General features: G+C 41.2%; 1 protein-coding gene across 1 annotated transcript in view; it reads left to right on the top strand.

Moving 5' to 3' along the window:
- The window catches only part of MBOAT1 (membrane bound O-acyltransferase domain containing 1), a 113,571-nt gene extending 111,475 nt beyond the window's left edge, over nucleotides 1–2,096 (top strand). Inside the window, exon 13 of the mRNA XM_052649257.1 lies at nucleotides 1,970–2,096. Within this exon, the coding sequence (XP_052505217.1) occupies nucleotides 1,970–2,096 (127 nt within the window). The remainder of the gene's footprint in view (nucleotides 1–1,969) is intronic.
- The last annotated feature ends 17,111 nt before the right edge of the window (nucleotides 2,097–19,207 follow it).

Raw genomic sequence — 19,207 nt, 5'->3', positions numbered from 1 at the left:
TGCCTTCTCGCTATGTCCTCACATAGCAGAGACCGATGGAGACAGGGACAGCGAAAAGATGGGTTGAGGGACAGTGAGAAGGACACAGAGACAGCTCACACTCTGATTTCCCGTTATTTTCTAATGAACACACTAATACCGTCATGGGGAACCCACCCTCATGGCCTCTTCTAAACCACATCACCTCCCTAAGGCTACTTCTTCCAATACCATCACATTGGAAGTCAGGGTTTCAACATATGTATTCAAGGAGGACAGAAATATTTAGTCTAGAGCAGACCCCTTCTCTGAAATCATTTTCAAAAGCAAAATCTCCTAAGTTGTCTTTAACTAGATAACGCTTAGTAAATTCAGTGTATAAGAATGTGAGAATTTGTGTAGGAGTTTTTGTAGATCGCTGTGCCCTATTCATCTGTATATCTGGACATCTAGTTTAGTGCTAGAACACTATATAAATGTTAACTGAGTTCTTCCATAATAAAAAAGATGAAGGGTTCTTTAACACTGGAGTGAAGTATGGAATGTCAGAATAGGTTACTAAACCTTCCTGGGAGGTTGAAAAGGAAATTTTAACCCCTTGACTTTTGGAATATTCTATTGTAATCTAACATAACTGCTCCAGGGTAGATTTGACCACATGTAAATGATTCAGGCAAAAGGCAAAAACAAAGTCTGTTTTCGGAGAGCAGACCCTGAAAGCTAGAATTGTCTCTGCCTCGGATGTGCCTATGAGAATCCCAGCTTATACTTGCAGAGCCTGTGTTTCCTTGTTGAACTGTTTTTCACTCTCAGTAATGTCCTGGTTTAAATAGTAAGTCAGATGACCACTCACCTGTGGCTGTTCACCCATCTGCTGGCTAAATTGCTACTGTTCTGTCTGTACTGGTCTTTTCCATTCCCAAAAGAAGGGGTGGAGTCTTTGTCTTTTTATAGATCCCAGGTTAATCCTTCCTACATTCTAGGTGGGCTTCCCAGATAGATCAGGGGTAAAGAATCCCCTGTGATGTAGGAGATGCGGGTTTGATCCCTGGGTCGGGAAGATCCCCTGGAGGAGGAAATGGCAACCCACTCCAGTGTTCTTGCCTGAAAAATTCCATGGACAGAGGAGCCTGGTGGGCTACAGTCCATGGGGTCACAAAGATGCCTGAGCAGCGGAGCACACTCACGGTACATACTTACTGAAAGAAGAGAAGATATGCTTGCTTCTGCTGGAGCTCTCGACTATTCTGTTGACCCGACCTTATGATCACAGAAGCTGGGGAATGAGATGTAAATCAGTTGTGGGTCTCCTGCCCCTTAACAGTATTTTCTTCTCCTCTTCAAAGAGCGTTGGAGAAACTGAAAGTTCAGTTTTTCCAAACGGATATACAGCAATCATATAAAAGCTGTTATTAATTACTTCACTCACTGATGTGTACAGATTTACTGAACATCCACACTGTGCCCAGTACCACACTTAGGCTGTAAGTCCACAGACCTCAAAAATAAAACGTGTTCTAGTTTGGATGAAAATCATTGAGTCATGGGGTAGGCTTTGAAATCTGGACTCTTTGGGCTCATACTGTATACAAGAACCCCTGACACTTAGTGGAGCACACTGGCTAAAGTGTCAGTTGCTTTTGTATTAGGGGAACATAGGGTAGGGCTTGAATTTGCATTCCATGCATCCTTATACTTTTAATATGGTGAGTTTCTAGCTGTGGGGTTAATGCTCTTGATATGCTTATAACATCAGTGGGATATTACCACGTGTCTGTCTGCAGACGGGCTAGTTGGTTTGCTCTGCCCAGCTCTGAGGTTTTGGTCCATCCTTGGCCTGCTCAGCCACTGTAGGGAGTTATCTGTGGAGTAGATCAAGGCAAGCCTGAGGGTGGTTAGGTCTGCAGTGCCAAAGGATGATGTAATTGCTTCATGTGACATTTCCCTTGTATATCCTCATTTGAAATACAGTGTGTATGTTTCTTCCTAGGTCTATGTACTTTTACTTACACATCATCAGTCTCCTGATCATTCTTTTCCTACCAATCAAACCACAAGCTCATAATCAAAGGCGGCCTCAGACTCTGAACTCTGTTAATAAGAAAAAAATGGATTGATACCTCCACCAAAAAAAAAATCTGAACACTTAAGACTGCAAATCATTGGACAGACAAGATAAAGACTCCAGAGTTCTCCAGTGACTTAGAGGCGATGTTTACATGCATTTTTTTCTTGTTTTTAAGTGCAGGGAGTATTTTTATAAAGCCTTTTTGTACCATTAAATCAGCCATGCCCAGTTGATTTAATATTTTATAGGACATTTGGGTGGCATGGAGGTATGTGGAGAAAGTGCCAGAACTTGCAGAGACAGTGCGTTCTGGGCATCTGGGTCTTTGTTTTTCTGGCATGATCTCCAGCCCCTGAAATCTGAATATTGGGAACCTGAGTGTCTGCTCCCGAAGTGAGACGGGGAAGCTGAGATGACTTGTCTTGAATACAGAATACACCCAAGATGGCTGTGCCTTGGGAAGCCCCCAATCCTTTGACTTGTGACCTTACTGTTCTCAAACACATTAACTACACTCAGAAGACTTCCATGGAGGGACTGTGTGAGGGAGGTCTGCAGAATACTGAAAACTCGGTGAGCCAAGATCACCAATGTGAACGGACACCTGTATGGACTTAAAGTCAGGCATGTGCCCTGAAGGCGGCTGTGTTTTTCTTCCCCCGCCCCCGAGGGATGTAACCCTTCTTTCTTCTGCAATGAGCCAGGATTGAAAATCAGAAAGTCTCCTGTCCAGGTACAAAGAGGTCTCAGAGGGGTTACAGTTCCCCATTGCACAAGTACATGCCTTCTACTTGCCCACACGTGGTCCTGAGAAAACACCCAAATTTCACACCATGAAGGCAGGAGGATACCTTTTTATAATTTTTTTTAAAAAAATAAAGTTACACTGAAGTTTGGGAAGAAGAGGCAGACATTTCTCTTCTCTTCCCTCACATCTTGGGAGTGTTCATGATCATAGCCATGGTGTTCACTTGGGCTGGTTTCCATTTTTCAGTTTCATAGCTGATTAAATTTGACATTGTTTGAGTTGAATCATCCTGCCTGAAAGCAGAGATTAAAAATGGTTTTCTTTTCTGTCTTTGTCATGAATGTGCTGTGGCTCCTTTGGGAAACTTCTACTAGGTGATATTCTACATGGGAGAAGGAAATGTGGTATTAAATGTTACGGAAAATAACAATAATGATAATAAAACATGCTATAATGTTGCATTTTCAATCAAAAACCTTGGGAGGAGAGAATTTGTTCAAATAAGATGGTAAAAAGTTTCTTACTAAATGAATATTGTGTTTCTATATAAAAGAAATATTTCTGAAAAGCATTGCTTATTGTATCAGTAGCATCTTGCCATTCTGAAGCATGTGTGTGCATTGTGTGTGTGTTAACAAATGTGTACAAATGTGCTCCATCGATACTTTATGTCAAGTGCTTGGATGGTTTTGGGTTTTGGTTGGATTTCTGATCTTCATCCCCCTAAGTGCAGATAGGATTAACTTCCTTTTATAGATGAGGAAACAGTCAGGAAGATGGTTGCTAACTGCCCCATAGTCACAGACTTCATGGTTGAGCTAAGATTGGAATTCATGGTGGTCCCAGGAGGGCTGCTGGCCATGGGATATTTCCATGCTGGTGCTTCTCTTTGGACAATGAAATGTGAAATGATGTTCTTGTCCCTTAAAGAGTCCGGGGTGGCCTTCTGCTGCTCAGAACCTAAGCTCTAGTCCTGATGTGAGACAGTGGAAGTTAAGAAGTAGCACACTGGGCCAGGGTAGGAAGCGCACCCAATTTAACCAGGTAACCTTCTGGGACTTCCCTGGTGGCTCAGATGATAAAGAATCTGCCTGCAATGCAGGAGATCTGGGCTTGATCCCTGGATCAGGAAGATCCCCTGGCAAAGGGAATGGCAACCCACTCCAGTATTCTTGCCTGGAGAATCCCATGCACAGAGGAGCCTGGTGGGTTATAGTCCATGGGGTCGCAAAGAGTCGGACATGACTGAGTGACTAACACTTCTTTCAGTCTTCTAGCAACCCTTCTTAGTGTCCTGAAAGGAATCTTAGTGGATGCATGGAAAAAAGGTAGGTGCCTAACATCTGTCAGAGTCTGCCTCCAACAGGAATATTTTGAGGTACAAGACCAAAATGCATAATCTTGTACACTAGCAAAAATGGTATATATCACCATTGGCATGGAGTGTGTGGAATAATCCATTTTACAATGAAATCCTTGAACTTGCAATGTGATTTATGTCTGGGTTTCACTGTATTTTAAGTGTCTTCATTTCTGAGAGAAGAACTTTCGTGGCAAGAAGAGTTTATCATCCCTCTGCTTTGCAGGGACTCTGCCAACCCCTGAGTCCTGGGCAAGTGGGGACCACTGGTCCCCTAAGTGACCACCCAGAATCAACTATTTATTATGGAATAAAGTCAAGACTATGGAAACTGGGCTTAAAGATTGTCTGTATCAGACAGTGCTAGGACCTGGGACACATTTTTGATACTATGAGGCTTTACTCAGTAATAAAAGGATAACACATTGAAGAGCAATTCATACCTTTTCCCCCCTGAGAACATTTATCCATAGAAAAAAATTTCAATTTAGGACCCATATTTAGATAGAAGATGGGGCTATTTCTATCGCTGTAGGGTTCCTAGTTCTTAGGTATGACCTAAATCAAATCCTTTGTGATTATACAGTGGAAGTAACAAATAGATTCAAGGGCTTAGATCTGATCAAGTGCCTGAAGAACTATGGATAGAGGTTCGTAACATTGTACAGGAGGCAGTGACCATAACCATCTTCAAGAAAAAGAAGTGCAACAAGGCAAAATGGTTGTCTGAGGAGGCCTGACAAATAGCTGAGAAAAGAAGATAAGTGAAAGGCAAAGGAGAGATAAGAAAGCCTTCTTAAATGAACAATGCAAAGAAATAGAAGAAAACAACAGAATTGGAAAGACTAGCGATCTCTTCAAGAAAATCAGAGGTACCAAAGAAACATTTCATGCAAAGATGGGCACAATAAAGACAGAAATGGTATGGACCTAACACAAGCAGAAGATATTAATAAGAGGTGGCAAGAATACACAGAAGAACTGTACAAAAAAGATCTTCATGACCCAGATAACTACTATGCTGTGACCACTCACCTAGAGTGTGAAGTCAAGTGGACCTTAGGAAGCATCACTATGAACAAAGCTAGTGGAGGTGATGGAATTCCAGCTAAGTTATTTCAAATCCTAAAGATGATGCTGTTAAAGTGCTGCACTCAATATGCCAGCAAATTTGGGAAACTCAGCAGTGGTCATAGGACTAGAAAAGGCCATTTTTCATTCCAGTCCCAAAGAAGGGCAATGCCAAAGAATGTTCAAACTACCGCACGATTGTGCTCATTTCACATGCTAACAAGATAATGTTCAAAATCCTTCAAGCTAGGCTTCATTAGTACATGAACAGAGGACTTCCAGATGTACAAATTGAATTTAGAAAAGACAAGAACCAGAGATCAAATTGCCAACATCTGTTGGATCATAGAAAAAGCAAGAGCGTACTAGAAAAACATTTACTTCTGCTTTGTTTACTATGCGAAGGTTTATGCAAAAGCCTTGACTGTATGGATCACAACAGACTGTGGAAAATTCTTAAACAGATGGGAATACCAGACTACCTTACCTGCCTTCTGAGAAACCTGTATGAAGGTCAAGAAGCAAGTTAGAAGCAGACATGGAACAACAGACTGGTTCCAAATTGGGAAAGGAGAATGTCAAGGCTGTATATTGTCACCCTGCTTATTTAACTTATATGCAGAGTACATCATGTGAAATGCCAGGCTGGATGAAACTCAATCTGGAATCAAGATTGCCAGGAGAAATATCAATAACCTCAGGTATGCAGATGACACTACCTTTATGCCAGAAAGCGAAGAGGAACTAAAGAGCCTCTTGATGAGAGTGAAAGCTGGCTTAAAACTCAACATTCTTCTCCTTAAGGGCCAGTCACCCTCTCGTTTACCATCTAACAAATTTCTTTTTCTTGCCTGAAAAAAAAAAATTCAACATTCATAAAATGAAGATCATGACATCTGGTCCCATCGCTTCATGGCAAATGGATGGGGAAGCAATGGAAACAGTGAGAGACTTTTATTTTCTTGGGCTCCAAAATGACTGCAGATGATAACTGCACATGAAATTAAAAGACACTTGCTCCTTGGAAGAAAAGGTATGACAAACCTAAGCAGTGTATTAAAAAGCAGAGACATCACTTTTGCCAACAAAAGTTCATATAGTCAAAGCTATGGTTTTTCCAGTAGTCATGTATGGATGTAAGAGTTGGACCATAAAGAAGCTGAGTGCCGAAGAATTGATGCTTTTAAACTGTGGTGCTGGAGAAGACTCTTGAGAGTCCCTTGGACTGCAAGGATATCCGACCAGTCAATCCTAAAGTAAATCAACTCTGAATATTCATTGGAAGGACCAATGGTGAAGCTCCAACACTTTGGCCACCTGATGCAAAGAGCTGACTCATTAGAAAAGACCCTGATGCTGGGGAAGATTGACAGCAGGAGGAGAAGCGGGTTACAGAGGATGAGATAGTTGGATGCATCACTGACTCAATGAACATGAGTTTGAGCAAACTCCAGGAGACAGTGAAAGATAAGGAAGCCTGGTATGCTGCAGTCCTTGGGATCACAGAGAGTCAGGCATGACTGAGCAACTTAACAAAGAGTTTCAAGTTAATCCTAAATGTATTATATATGTAATAAATATGTGTTGAGTTGATGAGCTTTAGATTTAAAAGAAATACAGTTTAGGTTTTTTTTTTTTAAGGCCAGATCTAGTCATCAGTGAAATGAGAATCAAAACTACAGTGAGATAATCAACCTCATGCTAGTCAGAATGGCTATCATCAAAAAGAACACAAATAACAAATGTTGGTAAGAATGTGAAGATAAGGGAGCCTTCATATACCATTGGTAGGAATGTAAATTGGAAAAGCTTCTGTGGAAAACAGTATGAAGATTCCTCTAAAAACTAAAAATAGAACTATCATATGATCTAATAATTCCACTCATGGATATATATTCAAAAAAAACCCAAAATGCTAATTTGAAAAGAAACATGCACTCCTTTGTTCCTAGCAACCTTACTTACAATTGCTAAAGTATGGTAGCAACCTAAGTGTCCCTTATCAGATGAATGGATAAAGAAGATACAGTGTACACACACATACATAAAGAATATGCTTACACACAATGGAATACTACTCAGCCATTAAAAAAGAATGAAACTTTTGCCATTTGTAGTACCATGGAGGGACTTGGCATGATGTGAAGTGAAATAAGTCAGAGGAAGATAAATACTGAATGATATCCCTTATATGTGGAACCTAAAAAATACAACAAGCTAGTGAATAAAACAGAAAAACAGCCAACTCATAGATACAGAGAACAGACTAGTGATTACCAGTAGGGAGAGGGAAGGGAGAGTCAACACAGGAATAGGGTGGGAAAGGGGTTATTATGGGATTATATGAAGCCATGGGTGCAAAACTTTTGAAAATTATAAAACTTTAAAGAATCGTTTAGTTAATTCTATTTTAGTTTTAAGGTTGCCGTACAAAAAATAAACATTATTCACTAGTTGCAAAGACTCAGTAAGTATTTCAGCCTGAGATTTTGACAGGCTAAGAGAGAAAAAGGCAGAAATTGGGAGAAAAGAGGAATTGGTGGGTGGTCCCAGAACAGGTTGTGGGTGTGCCCCCTGGACTGTGTAGGCTCAAGGCAGTGAGCAGAGGTCCATTCTGTACAGACCTTCTCTACACTGGCCACACGTTACAACCACAATAGGAAGTTTATAAAGAAGTGATGCCCAGCTTTGTGAGAGTCTGTATCTTATTTCTCTTCTTGTCTCCAGTCCTTGGCATAGTGCCTGGCATGTAATGAAGATTCAGTGTTTGTTGAATGAATGAAGGATTGAATGCATTAATTTAATGCATCGTTGGGTTTGACAGTTTTGATGGAGTCACTTTTGTGCTGGGAAACATCTTTTCTACTTTTCAGAATTAGTTTTTGAAATAAGGGCATGTGTTTTCAGGGAATTCTCAAAGCACATTATGTGAAATAATCACTCAGGTAGGCAGATACATAGTCTGAACCCACCACCACCCCCCACCATCCATTAACTAATGCATTCACTTATTTGTCAAATGTCAGGTCTGGCCACATAAAGGATGCAGGTAAAAGATGCTGAAGACCCATTCTCTGCCCCCAAAGAGCTCACAGTGGGACCAGAAAGACAAGATCCAGAGCATGTGCTGCAGGTTGGAGGGATCCCAGCATTCTGAATGGCACAGTGACTGGTTGCTGTGTCCTTGTTTTCCTGTAAGTTCAGAGCCACCTCATCTCTTGGTGCCTGAAGGTTACGCAGGAGAGCAACAGCACCACTCAGCACCCTCTTGTCTGGGTGAAGTGAAGCCTGCCCTTGTTCTGAAACTGGATGCTGCCTTTGCAACAAACCAGTACCATTTACTGCAGTGACAGCCCAAAGGAGCAGACTATGCGTTCCCCGTTGCCCATAGAGGCAATGGGGTGGCTGATCCAGCCCCCAACCCCGAAAGATCTTTAGGGAAAGTTCCAGGCTCAGTGAGTGATGTGATGAGGCCCAGAGGAAGGGTGTTTGCTGAGAGAAGGCTCAGGCAACCTGAGCTTTGTCTAATCCCTAAACTTATGTTAGGCTAAGAGCTCCAGGAATGATTGCCAGCTGCTGTCCCTGCCACCCCTCAGGCTCCAGGAGAGGAGCTACTGCTGACCCCATCATGTGCTCAGCAGGCATGCATGAGCTACCCCTGCCGCCAAGAACCCCAGGACAGGGGACCAGTTGCCTCATCTGCATACCCCCTATCAAGGGGAAGATGGCCACCACATGCCAAGAAAAGAGGAGACAAGCATCCACACTAAACACAGCCCTCACACCAAATATATTAAACCCTCACCAGCTACACAGGGGCATTCCCACATATAAATAGCCTTATAAGACCACAGTAGGTAATTGTTTTTCCTAAACTCACAGAGTAAGAGAAATACAAGCAAAATGAACAAACAGAAGAGCCACTCACAGTTGAAAGACCAAGAGAATTCCCCTGAAAGAACAATGAAACAGACCTCTTCAGACTAATAGACACCAATTTTGAAAAGGAGATAATGAAGATACTGAAGGAGTTAAGAAAGATGATTGACAGAAATGCAGAGGAACTGTAAAATGAAACTGGAAACTAAAAAGAGGAACCAAGGAAAATTAGAAAATTCATTTGCCAAGATGAAAGCTGAGCTAAAGGCAATGAATAGCAGGATGATTAATGCAAAAGAACAAATAAGTGACCTGGAAGATAGAATATTGGAAGTCACCCATTCAGGACTGTAGACAGAAAGCCAAATTTAAAAAAAAATTATATATATAAATTAACTTACTTACAAAACAGACTTATAGACTTAGAGAACAAATTATGGTTACCAGATGGCAAGGTGAAGGAAAGAGAGGTACTGGGAGTTTGAGATTGACATGTACACACTGCTATATTTAAAATAGATTACCAACAAGGACCTACTGTATAGCACAGGGAACTCTGCTCAATATTCTGTAATAACCTAAATGGGAGAAGAACTTGAAAAATAATAGATACTTGTGTATGTATAATTGAATCACTTTGCTGTACACCTGAAACACAATATTGTTAAGCAATGATACTCCAATATAAAATAATTTTTTTAAATGAAAGCAATATAAGACACCTATGGGATAAAGTGTGCCAAAGTATACATAAGAGGCATTCCAGTAGGTGAAGAAAGAGAAACAGGTATTGAAAATGTATTTGAAGAAATTATGGCTAAAAACTTCCCAAACCTAAAGAAGAAAACATATCCAGACACAAGAAGCACAGAGGGTCCCAAACAAGATAAGCCAAAACAGACCTACACCAAGACATTATAATAAAAACGGCAAATGTTAAAGAGAGGATGCTAAAGGCAGAAGAGAAGAAGAGTTAATTACAAGGGAACCCCCATATAAGGCTGTCAAGCTGGTTTCTCTACAGAAACATTTGCAGGCCAGAAAGGGAGTGGCAAGATATATTCAAAGCCCTGAAAGGGAAAAATCTACAGCCTAAGACACTCTACCTAGCAAGATTATAATTTAGAATAGAAGGAGAGAATTTCTTGGACAAGCAAAAACTAAAAGAATACAGCAATACTTCAGCTGCTCAGTCGTGTCTGACTCATTGCGACCCCATGGAATGCAGCACGCCAGGCCTCCCTGTCCATCACCAACTCCCAGAGCCTACTCAAACTCATGTCCATTGAGTCGGTGATGCCATCCAGCCATCTCATCCTCTGTCGTCCCCTTCTCCTCCCACCTTCAATCTTTTCCAGCATCAGGGTCTTTTCCAATGAGTCAGTCCTTCCCATCAGGTGGCCAAAGTATTGGAATTTCAGCTTTAGCATCAGTCCTTCCAATGAATATTCAAGACTGGTTTCCTTTAGGATGGACTGTTGGGATCTCCTTGCAGTCCAAGGGACTCGTCAAGAGTCTTCTCCAACACCACAGTTCAAAAGCATCAATTCTTCGGTGCTCAGCTTTCTTTATTGTCCAGCTCTCACATCCACACATGACTACTGGAAAAACCATAGCTTTGACTAGACGGACCTTTGTTGGCAAAGTAATGTCTCTGTTTTTTAATATGTTGCTTAGGTTGGTAATAGCTTTTCTTCCAAGGAACAAGCGTCTTTTCATTTCATGGCTGCAGTCACTATTTGCAGTGACTTTGGAGCCCCCCAAAATAAAGCCTCTCACTGTTTCCATTGTTTCCCCATCTATTTGCCATGAAGTGATGGGACAGCAATACTAAACCTATCCTAAAAGAAATATTGAAAGTGTTTCTCTAAATAGAAAAGAAGTAAGCATCTATTAGGAAGAGAAAACCACAATTGGAAAGCAAGTCACCTGAATAACCCAGAGTGTGCTAAGTTGCTTCAGTAGTGCCCACCAGGCTCCCCTGTCCATGCAATTCTCCAGGCAAGAGTACTGAAGTGGGCTGCCATGCCCTCCCCTCCAGGGGATCTTCCCACCCAGGGACCCATCCCGCATCGCTTATGTCTCCTGCATTGGCAGGCAGATTCCTTACCACTAGTGCCATCTGGGAAGCCCAAATAAGCCAGTACACAGATTTAAAAAAAATATGTGAAAGTGATGATAACCACAATGAACAGCAAAAAGATGAATGTGAAGATGTAAAATAGGACATCAAAGTCATAACGTGCAGGAGAGGAGAGTAAGAAAATGTAGATTTTTTTTTTCACTTCCCAGAACATGTTTGAGCCTATGCGACTACCAAGTAGATATAGGGAGCGGTTCACATGCCTGAAAAAGTAACCAGAAATCAAAAACATACAATAGATTCAGAAAATAACCAAAAAGAAGAGAACATAAGTATACTACAAAAGAAAATCATCAAGCCACAAAAGAAAAAATAAAGGGACAAAAAAGAAATACAAAATCAAGGGGAAAACAAGGTTTAAAATTGCAATAAATACATATCTATCAATAGTTAACCTTATATGTCAATGGACTCATTGGTCCAATCAAAAGACATGAGTGGTGGACTGGATAAAAAAGAAACCAGTCGACAAGACTCACTTTAGGGCAGAGGGCGCACATAGATTGAAAGTGAGGGGATAGAAAAAGTTATTTCATGCAAACGGAAATGACAAGAAAGCAGGGGTTGCGATACTTAAACAAAATAGACTTTAAAACAAAGATCCTGAAGATAAAGGACACTATCGAGTGATAAAAGGGTCAATGCAAGAAGAGGATTTTACACTTATCAACATATATGTACCCAATATAGAAGCACTCAATTGCATAAAACAGATACTAGCAGACATAAAGGGAGAAATTGACAGGACTACTCTAACAGTAGGAGATTTTTACACCCCACTCACATCAATGGGCAGATCTTCTAGACTGAAAATCAGTGGTGTAACAGAGATCCCAAATGATACAATAGAACAGTTAGACTTAAATGATATATTCAGGACATTACATCCAAAAAAACCCCAGAATACATATGCAAGTGCACATGGAACAATCTCTAGGATTAACCACATAGTAGGGCAGAAAACAAGCCTCAACAAATTTAAAATTATAGAAATTATCTCAAGTGTCTTTTCTAACAATGACATGAAACTAAAAACTAACCACAGGAAAAGAAGTGAGAAAATAGTGATTACCTGGAGACTAGTAATATATGTCACTAAAATATCAGTGATCAGTGATGAGATCAAAGGAGATTTTAAGATACCTTGAAACAAGTGACAATAAAAACACAACCACACAAAATTTATGAGTTGCAGTAAAAGCAGTTCTTAGAGGGAAGTTCACAGTGATACAGGCTTTCCTCAAAAAACCAAGAAAAATCTCAAGCAACCTAACCTACAACCTAAAAGAATAAGAGAACAAACAAATAAAACCTAAAGTCAGCAGAAGGAAGGAAATAATACAGATCAGAGAGGAAATAAATAGAGACTTTAAAAGCAATAGAAAAACACTGAAAAATAAATCCAAGAGCTAGTTCTTTGAAAGGGTAAATAAGATTGACAAACCTCTCACCACATTTGCTGAGAAGAAATGAGAGCCCAAATAAACAAAATAAGAAATGAAAAGAGGACATAAACAACCAATACCACAGATAGACAAAGAACCATAAGGGAATGCTATGAATAACTATTTAACAATAATATGCCAACAAAGTGGACAGCCTAGAAGAAATGGAGAAGTTTCTACAGCCCACCAAAATTGAATCAAGAAGAAACAGATAATTTGAAGAGACCAATCATGAAGTGAAATAGAATCTGTAATTTTAAAATTCCCTACAAACAAAAGTCTGGTACCAGATGGCTTCACAGATGAAGTCGACCAAACACACAAAGAACCTATACTGAACCTTCTCAAATCCTTCCAAAAATTGAAGAGGGAAAACTCCCAAAGACACTCTAGAAGCCACCATCACCCTGATACCAATACCAGACAAAGAGAACCAAAAGAGAAAATTTCAGGCTGATATCTTTGATGAATATAGATTGAAAAATTCTCAACAAAATATTATCAAACTGAATCCAATAACACATAAAAAAGATCATACACCATGACCAAGCAGAATTCAACCCAAGTTCACAAGTTTGCTTCAACATACACAAATCAATGTGCTACACCATAGACAAAAGAAAAGATAAAACCTACATGATTATCTCAACAGATGCATAAAAAGCACCTGACAAAATTCAACATCCATTAATGATAAAACTCTTATCAAAGTGGGTACAGATGGAACATATCTAAACATAATAAAAGCTATTTATGACAAATACAGAGCCAATACAATATTCAACAGTGAAAAGCTGAAAGTCTTCCCACTAGTCTTAGCCACAGCTATCAGGAAAAAGAAATAAAAGTTCCAAATTGGAAGGGAAGAGATAAAATTGTCATTATATGCAGGAGACATGATACAATATAGAGAAAACCCTAAAGACGCCACATGAAAACTACTAGAACTGAAATGAATTCAGCAAGGTAGCAGGATACAAGATTAACATATGGAAATCAGTTGCATTTCTTTAACAATGAAATATCAGAAAGAGAATGTTAAAAAAACCTTTTAAAATCACACCCCCCAAAAGTAAACTGCTTAGGAATAAACCTGAGAAAGGAGGTGAAAGATGTACATGTTGAAAACCATGAAACATTAATAAAGGAAACTTAAGATGATTCAAAGAAATGGAAAGAGATTTCATGCTCTTGGATTAGAAGAATTAGTATTGTTAAAATGAACGTACTACCCAAGCAATCTGCAGATTTAATGTGAGCCCTATCAAGTTAACCATGACATTTTTCACAGAACCAGAACAAATAATCCTAAAATTTATATGAAACCGTAAAAGACACAGAATTGCTAAAGCAACCCTAAAGAAAAAGAATAAAATAGGAGGCATAACCTCCCAGACTTCAGAAACTACAAAGCCACAGTAACCAAAACAGCATAATATTGATACAAAAACAGACATACTGACTAAGAGAACAGAATAGAAAGCCCAGCAATAAACCCAGATACCCACAGTCAGTCTTCAACAAAGGCAAGACTATATGATGGGAAAAGACAATCTCTTCGTCCAATCATGTTGAGAAAGTTGAACAGCCACATGTAAATCAGTGACGTTAGAACAGTCTCACCAGATACAGAAATAAACTCAAATGGCTGAAAGACTTAAACATAAGACATGATACCATAAAACTCCTGGAAGATATCATAGGCAAGACATTTTCTCACATAAATCTTATGATGTGTTCTTAGGTCAGTCTCCAAAGGCAATAGAGACAAAAATAAACAAATGAGATCTGACCAAACTTATAAGCTTTTTGCACAGCAAAGGAAACCATGAGCAAAACAAAAGACAACCTACAGAATGGGACAAAATATTTGCAAATGATGCAACTGACAAAGGCTTAATTTCCAAATATACAAACAATTCATACAATTCAACAACAGCAACAAAATAACCATTAAAAAAAAAAAAGGGTTCAGAAGACCTAGACAGACATTTATCCAAAGAGGAAATGCATATGGGCCAATAGGCACATGAAAAGAAGCTCAACATCTCTAATTACTCGAGAAATGCAAACAAAACTACCGTGAGGTACCACTTCATACCAGTCAAAATGGCCATCATTAAAAACTCTACAGGGACGTCCCTGGTGGCCCAGTGGTTAAGACTCCATGCTCCCAATGCAAGGGGCACTGGTTTGATCCCTGATTAGGGAACTAAGATCCCACATGCTGTATGGTTCAGTCAAAGATAAATGTAACCCCACCCCTAAACCAAAAAACTACAAATAACAAATACTGGAGAGGATGTGGAGAAAAGGGGACCTCCTACTCTGTTGGTAGGAATTTTCGCTGGTACAACCACTATGGAAAACGGAATGGAGGCTCATCTGAAAACTGAAAACAGAGCTACCATAGGATCCAGCAATCCCACTTCTGAGCATATATCCAGACAAACCTCTAATTAAAAACATAATGTGCATCCTGTATGCACAGCAGCACAATTCGCAGTAACCAAGACATGGAAGCAACCTCAATGGACACTGACAGAGGAATGGATAGAGAAGATGTGGTGTGTATACACAACGGAATACTGCTCAGCCATAAAAAGGACAAAATAACGGCATCTGCAGCAACATGGATGCAACTAGAGATTATCATACGAACTGAAGTACGTCAGAAAGAGAAAGGCAAACACCTCATCATATCACTTATACGTGGACTCTAAAATATGACACACAACAGAAACAGACTTGTAAAGAGAGAGGAGAGATCTGTGGCTGCCCCAGGAGAGGGGGCTGTGCAGGGGTGGAGTGGGAGGCTAGGATTAGCAGATGTCAGCTGTAATATACAGAATGGACAAACAAGGTCCTACTGTATAGCACAGAGAACTATATTCAATATCCTTTGATAAACCATAATGGGAAACGATATCAAAAAAGAATGTTTAAATATGTAAAAATCAATTTGCTGCATAGAATTTAAGATGACATTATAAATCAAGTGTACTTCAATTTAAAAAATAGCATTAAAAGAACCCAAAATGTATGTGCGGCTACCTCCCATATTCTGAGAGGAAGAAAAGTAGCAGTTACTGGCAATTCCTTTCATATTCATTACTTAAGACAGCCTGGAAACTTGCCATTAATATCCTCAGCAAATGTGGAAGCCAGGGCTCAGAGACTAAGTAACTTGCCCCAGGTCACCCAGCTTGTTCACGTGGGTGAGCTGGGGTTTGGATCCTGGTCCAGGTAACTCTGAAGTCATCTTGCCTCCTTGTGAACAAGCCCTTTAACAAAAAGATTTATTGCTGAAAGTAACTGTACAGGTCACCTTGTCCAGTGGTTTCTGAATGCAGGTAGGCTGGCCCTGTCTCTTGGAGATCCTGCAAAAGAGGCAGGATGGGAAGGATGGATCTGCTGTTGACAGAAAAACACTGACTGCCACTGTCTAAGGGAGCAGCAGAGATCCTATCAGTGGAGGCTAATGGAAACCTTGCTCTGCTCTTAGGCTCTATGGGTTAGAAAAGTGAGAGTCGCTCAGTCCTGTCTGACTTTTTGTGACCCCCATGGACTATACAGTCCATGAAATTCTCCAGGCCAGAATACTGGAATGGATAGCCTTTTCCTTCTCCAGGGGATCTTCCCAACCCAGAGATCGAGCCCAGGTCTCCCGCATTGCAGGTGGACTCTTTACCAGCTGAGACACAAGGGAAGCCCCTATGGGTTAGAAGGAAAGGAGTAAAAGTGGTAGGGTGGGAACCACACCAAATCACTGGACTCTGCTCAAGAGAAGGCACACTGAGGGACTTCCCTGATGGTCCAGTGGCTAAGACTTGTCCTTCCAGTGCAGGGGGCCTGAGTTCAATCCCTGGTCAGGGAACTAGATTCCACATGCTGCACAATATTGAAGACTGAAGATCCCACGTCCTGCAACTGAGATCTGGCGCAACTCTAGACTGAGTGCACGACTCTCGGCAAGCTGCTTCACCTCTCTGGGCTTCAGGTTACTCATCTATCAGATGGAATAACAACTGAAGCTCCTTACTAGGTCATCACGCTTTCAAATTGTGGTGCTGCAGAAGACTCTTGAGAGTCCCTTGGACTGCAAGGAGATCAAACCAGTCAATTCTAAGAGAAATCAACCCTGAATACTCACTGGAAGGACTGAGGCTGAAGCTCCAATACTTTGGCCACCTGATACGAATAGCTGACTCATTAAAAAATACCCTCTTTCTGGGAAAGATTGAGGCCAGGAGAAGAGGGAAGAGAGGATGAGATGGCTGGATGGCATCACCGACTCAATGGACATGAGTTTGAGTAAACTCTAGGACATAGTGAACGACTGGGAAGCCTGGCATGCTTCATTCCACGGGGTCTCATGGAGTCAGATACAATTTAGCGACTGAACAGCAACTAGGTTATCATGAAATAAAATAAGAGAATACATAAAATGCTCTGAATAGTGGCTAGTGTTTAGTAAGTACTTAGTAAAAATTAGTGACTAGTATTAGTGACATATTTATTAAAATTTGTGGATTTAAAAAAATGTTTGCAATATTATAATAAAGAGACTTTACCCTGAAAAAAAAAAATGATTTGGCACAGTCAAATAAATAAATACTAAAAAAGAGAGACAGAAGGCATTTTGAAGCTTCTGTCTGTGCTTGTGCTGCTACGAGACATTTTGTTTAATGTGAAATATGCAAAGGTTGGCCTAGACCTTTGGGGCCTGATGTATGTTGTGGGGGAAAAAAACTACTTTGCTGGAGAAATGAACAGAACTTTGGGGGGATCAGCCGTCCCTACTTGGGAGCAGAAGAATGAGGCGGCAGACATTTGGGACCTGAGAAGAGGAATTCCCAGAGGGATGACTGATCAGGGTGACAGTTAAGAACAGAGCAGAATTGTTGGGCTGTTCTGGAAGGTTCCTCTCTTACTGCCATAGCTAGGGACACTGTCCAGTTTAAAGAAAGGGGGAACCCCTCGTGCTTCACTTGGGGCTGGCATTGGGAGGAGAGAAGAGGACAGACTGAGATAGAAGATGCAATAGACGCTAGAGCTTGGAGCAAGAAGAGCCCAGAAGCGACCTAAGTCCATGAGAACCCCCTAAATTACTGGGGGGCAGGCGTGCTTCCCGTTACCCTTGTACTTAGAAACTTGTTTCTTATAAAGTGAGAGATCCTCAGGGATATGCAGGGAACAGAGACCTTAACAGACACTTGGCTACAAACAGACTCCAGGAGGAGCCCCCAGATCTTTTGGTTCAGCTGGTTTGGAGGTGTGCTCAGGAAACAGTACTCCTGGGTTGGGAGTTACTGGTTTATTATGACTATTATATCCGCGGTAACTCCCAGGGAGTTTCATGACCTGCCTGAGGCATCATGAAGCTCTTCTGTAGCAGATCTGAGGGTAGAAGCAAATTCTCTTGTTCCAGCAGAGCTTGTAAGTTCCACAAGTACGCACTTCCTCCCCAACAGACACCCAGCTCTGCGCTTTGCATGGACAAACAGGACTTGAAGGAGCTATCTTAGTTTTCTGTGACCATTCCTCAGATGAACACACCCCTGTAAGGCCTAAGATAGTACAGGTGAGCCTTGGTCCTGGTTCCGCGGACTGAACATCTGCATCTTCTGGGTACCAGGGGGCCCTCCGCATGCTGTGGCCTAACGTCAGTTTCTGAGCCACCTCACAGTCTTTCAGGAACTGCTGACCCAACCAGTGGAGGCAGACGGGGAGCACTTTTCTGGACAGTACATCACTTTTTTTTTTTTTTTTCCCTATGCCTTTCTAGATCCACATAGCCCAACGGATCAAATGGCCTCTTTTGTTCCCAAAGCAAATTCATCCAGAGTAAGCACTTTTGACATTCAAATATACACGGTCTAAGCAGTTGCCAGCTACAATCATCCATTCATTGCACGCCTTTCTGTCCATTGTCTTGTGTTTCACAGGCAAAATGACCTTTCAGCATTTCCAGCTGCAGTCCCAGGGTGCAACTGTCTGTGGGTGCGCTGGCCCAGAAAAACCTCAAAAGCTGGGAGGACTTTCCTGCTGGGTCACCAGCCTCCTTCTCCCTCCCATCCTTCTCCAAGCTGCTCCCAGAGAAACTTCCTGGATGGACCATCAGGCCCATTCTCTGCAGCAAACTGACTGTCGTCTCCTACTATGGACAGCAGAAAACCCACCCTTCCCCAGTGACCTGATCTGGATCTTGTACCGCCTGAGTGGGCACTTCCCAAAGCAAAAAAAAAAGACGGGCCTTTCCAGCCAAGAAAACAGATGCTGGTTGCTGCTTTCACTGGCCGTCACCCTCCACGGGCCTCTGGATTCTTCTCAGAGACACCCAATGACACTTTGTGACACTGGTTTCCTTTGTCTGTTCCCCAACCTGACTGCCCGCTGCCTGACAACTCCATGTTGTGTTTATGTCTTCCTACCTAGCAAGGTCTGGAGTCAATGGTTCATCGAACTAACAAGGGAAGGAATGGATTCCATCCCCTCTGGCAGGATTGATTCC

Source organism: Budorcas taxicolor, chromosome 11 (assembly GCF_023091745.1).
Source record: "Budorcas taxicolor isolate Tak-1 chromosome 11, Takin1.1, whole genome shotgun sequence".
Lineage (NCBI taxonomy): Eukaryota > Metazoa > Chordata > Mammalia > Artiodactyla > Bovidae > Budorcas > Budorcas taxicolor.
The sequence above is the reverse complement of the archived record's forward strand: the minus strand, read 5'-3'. Positions and strand labels throughout refer to the sequence as shown.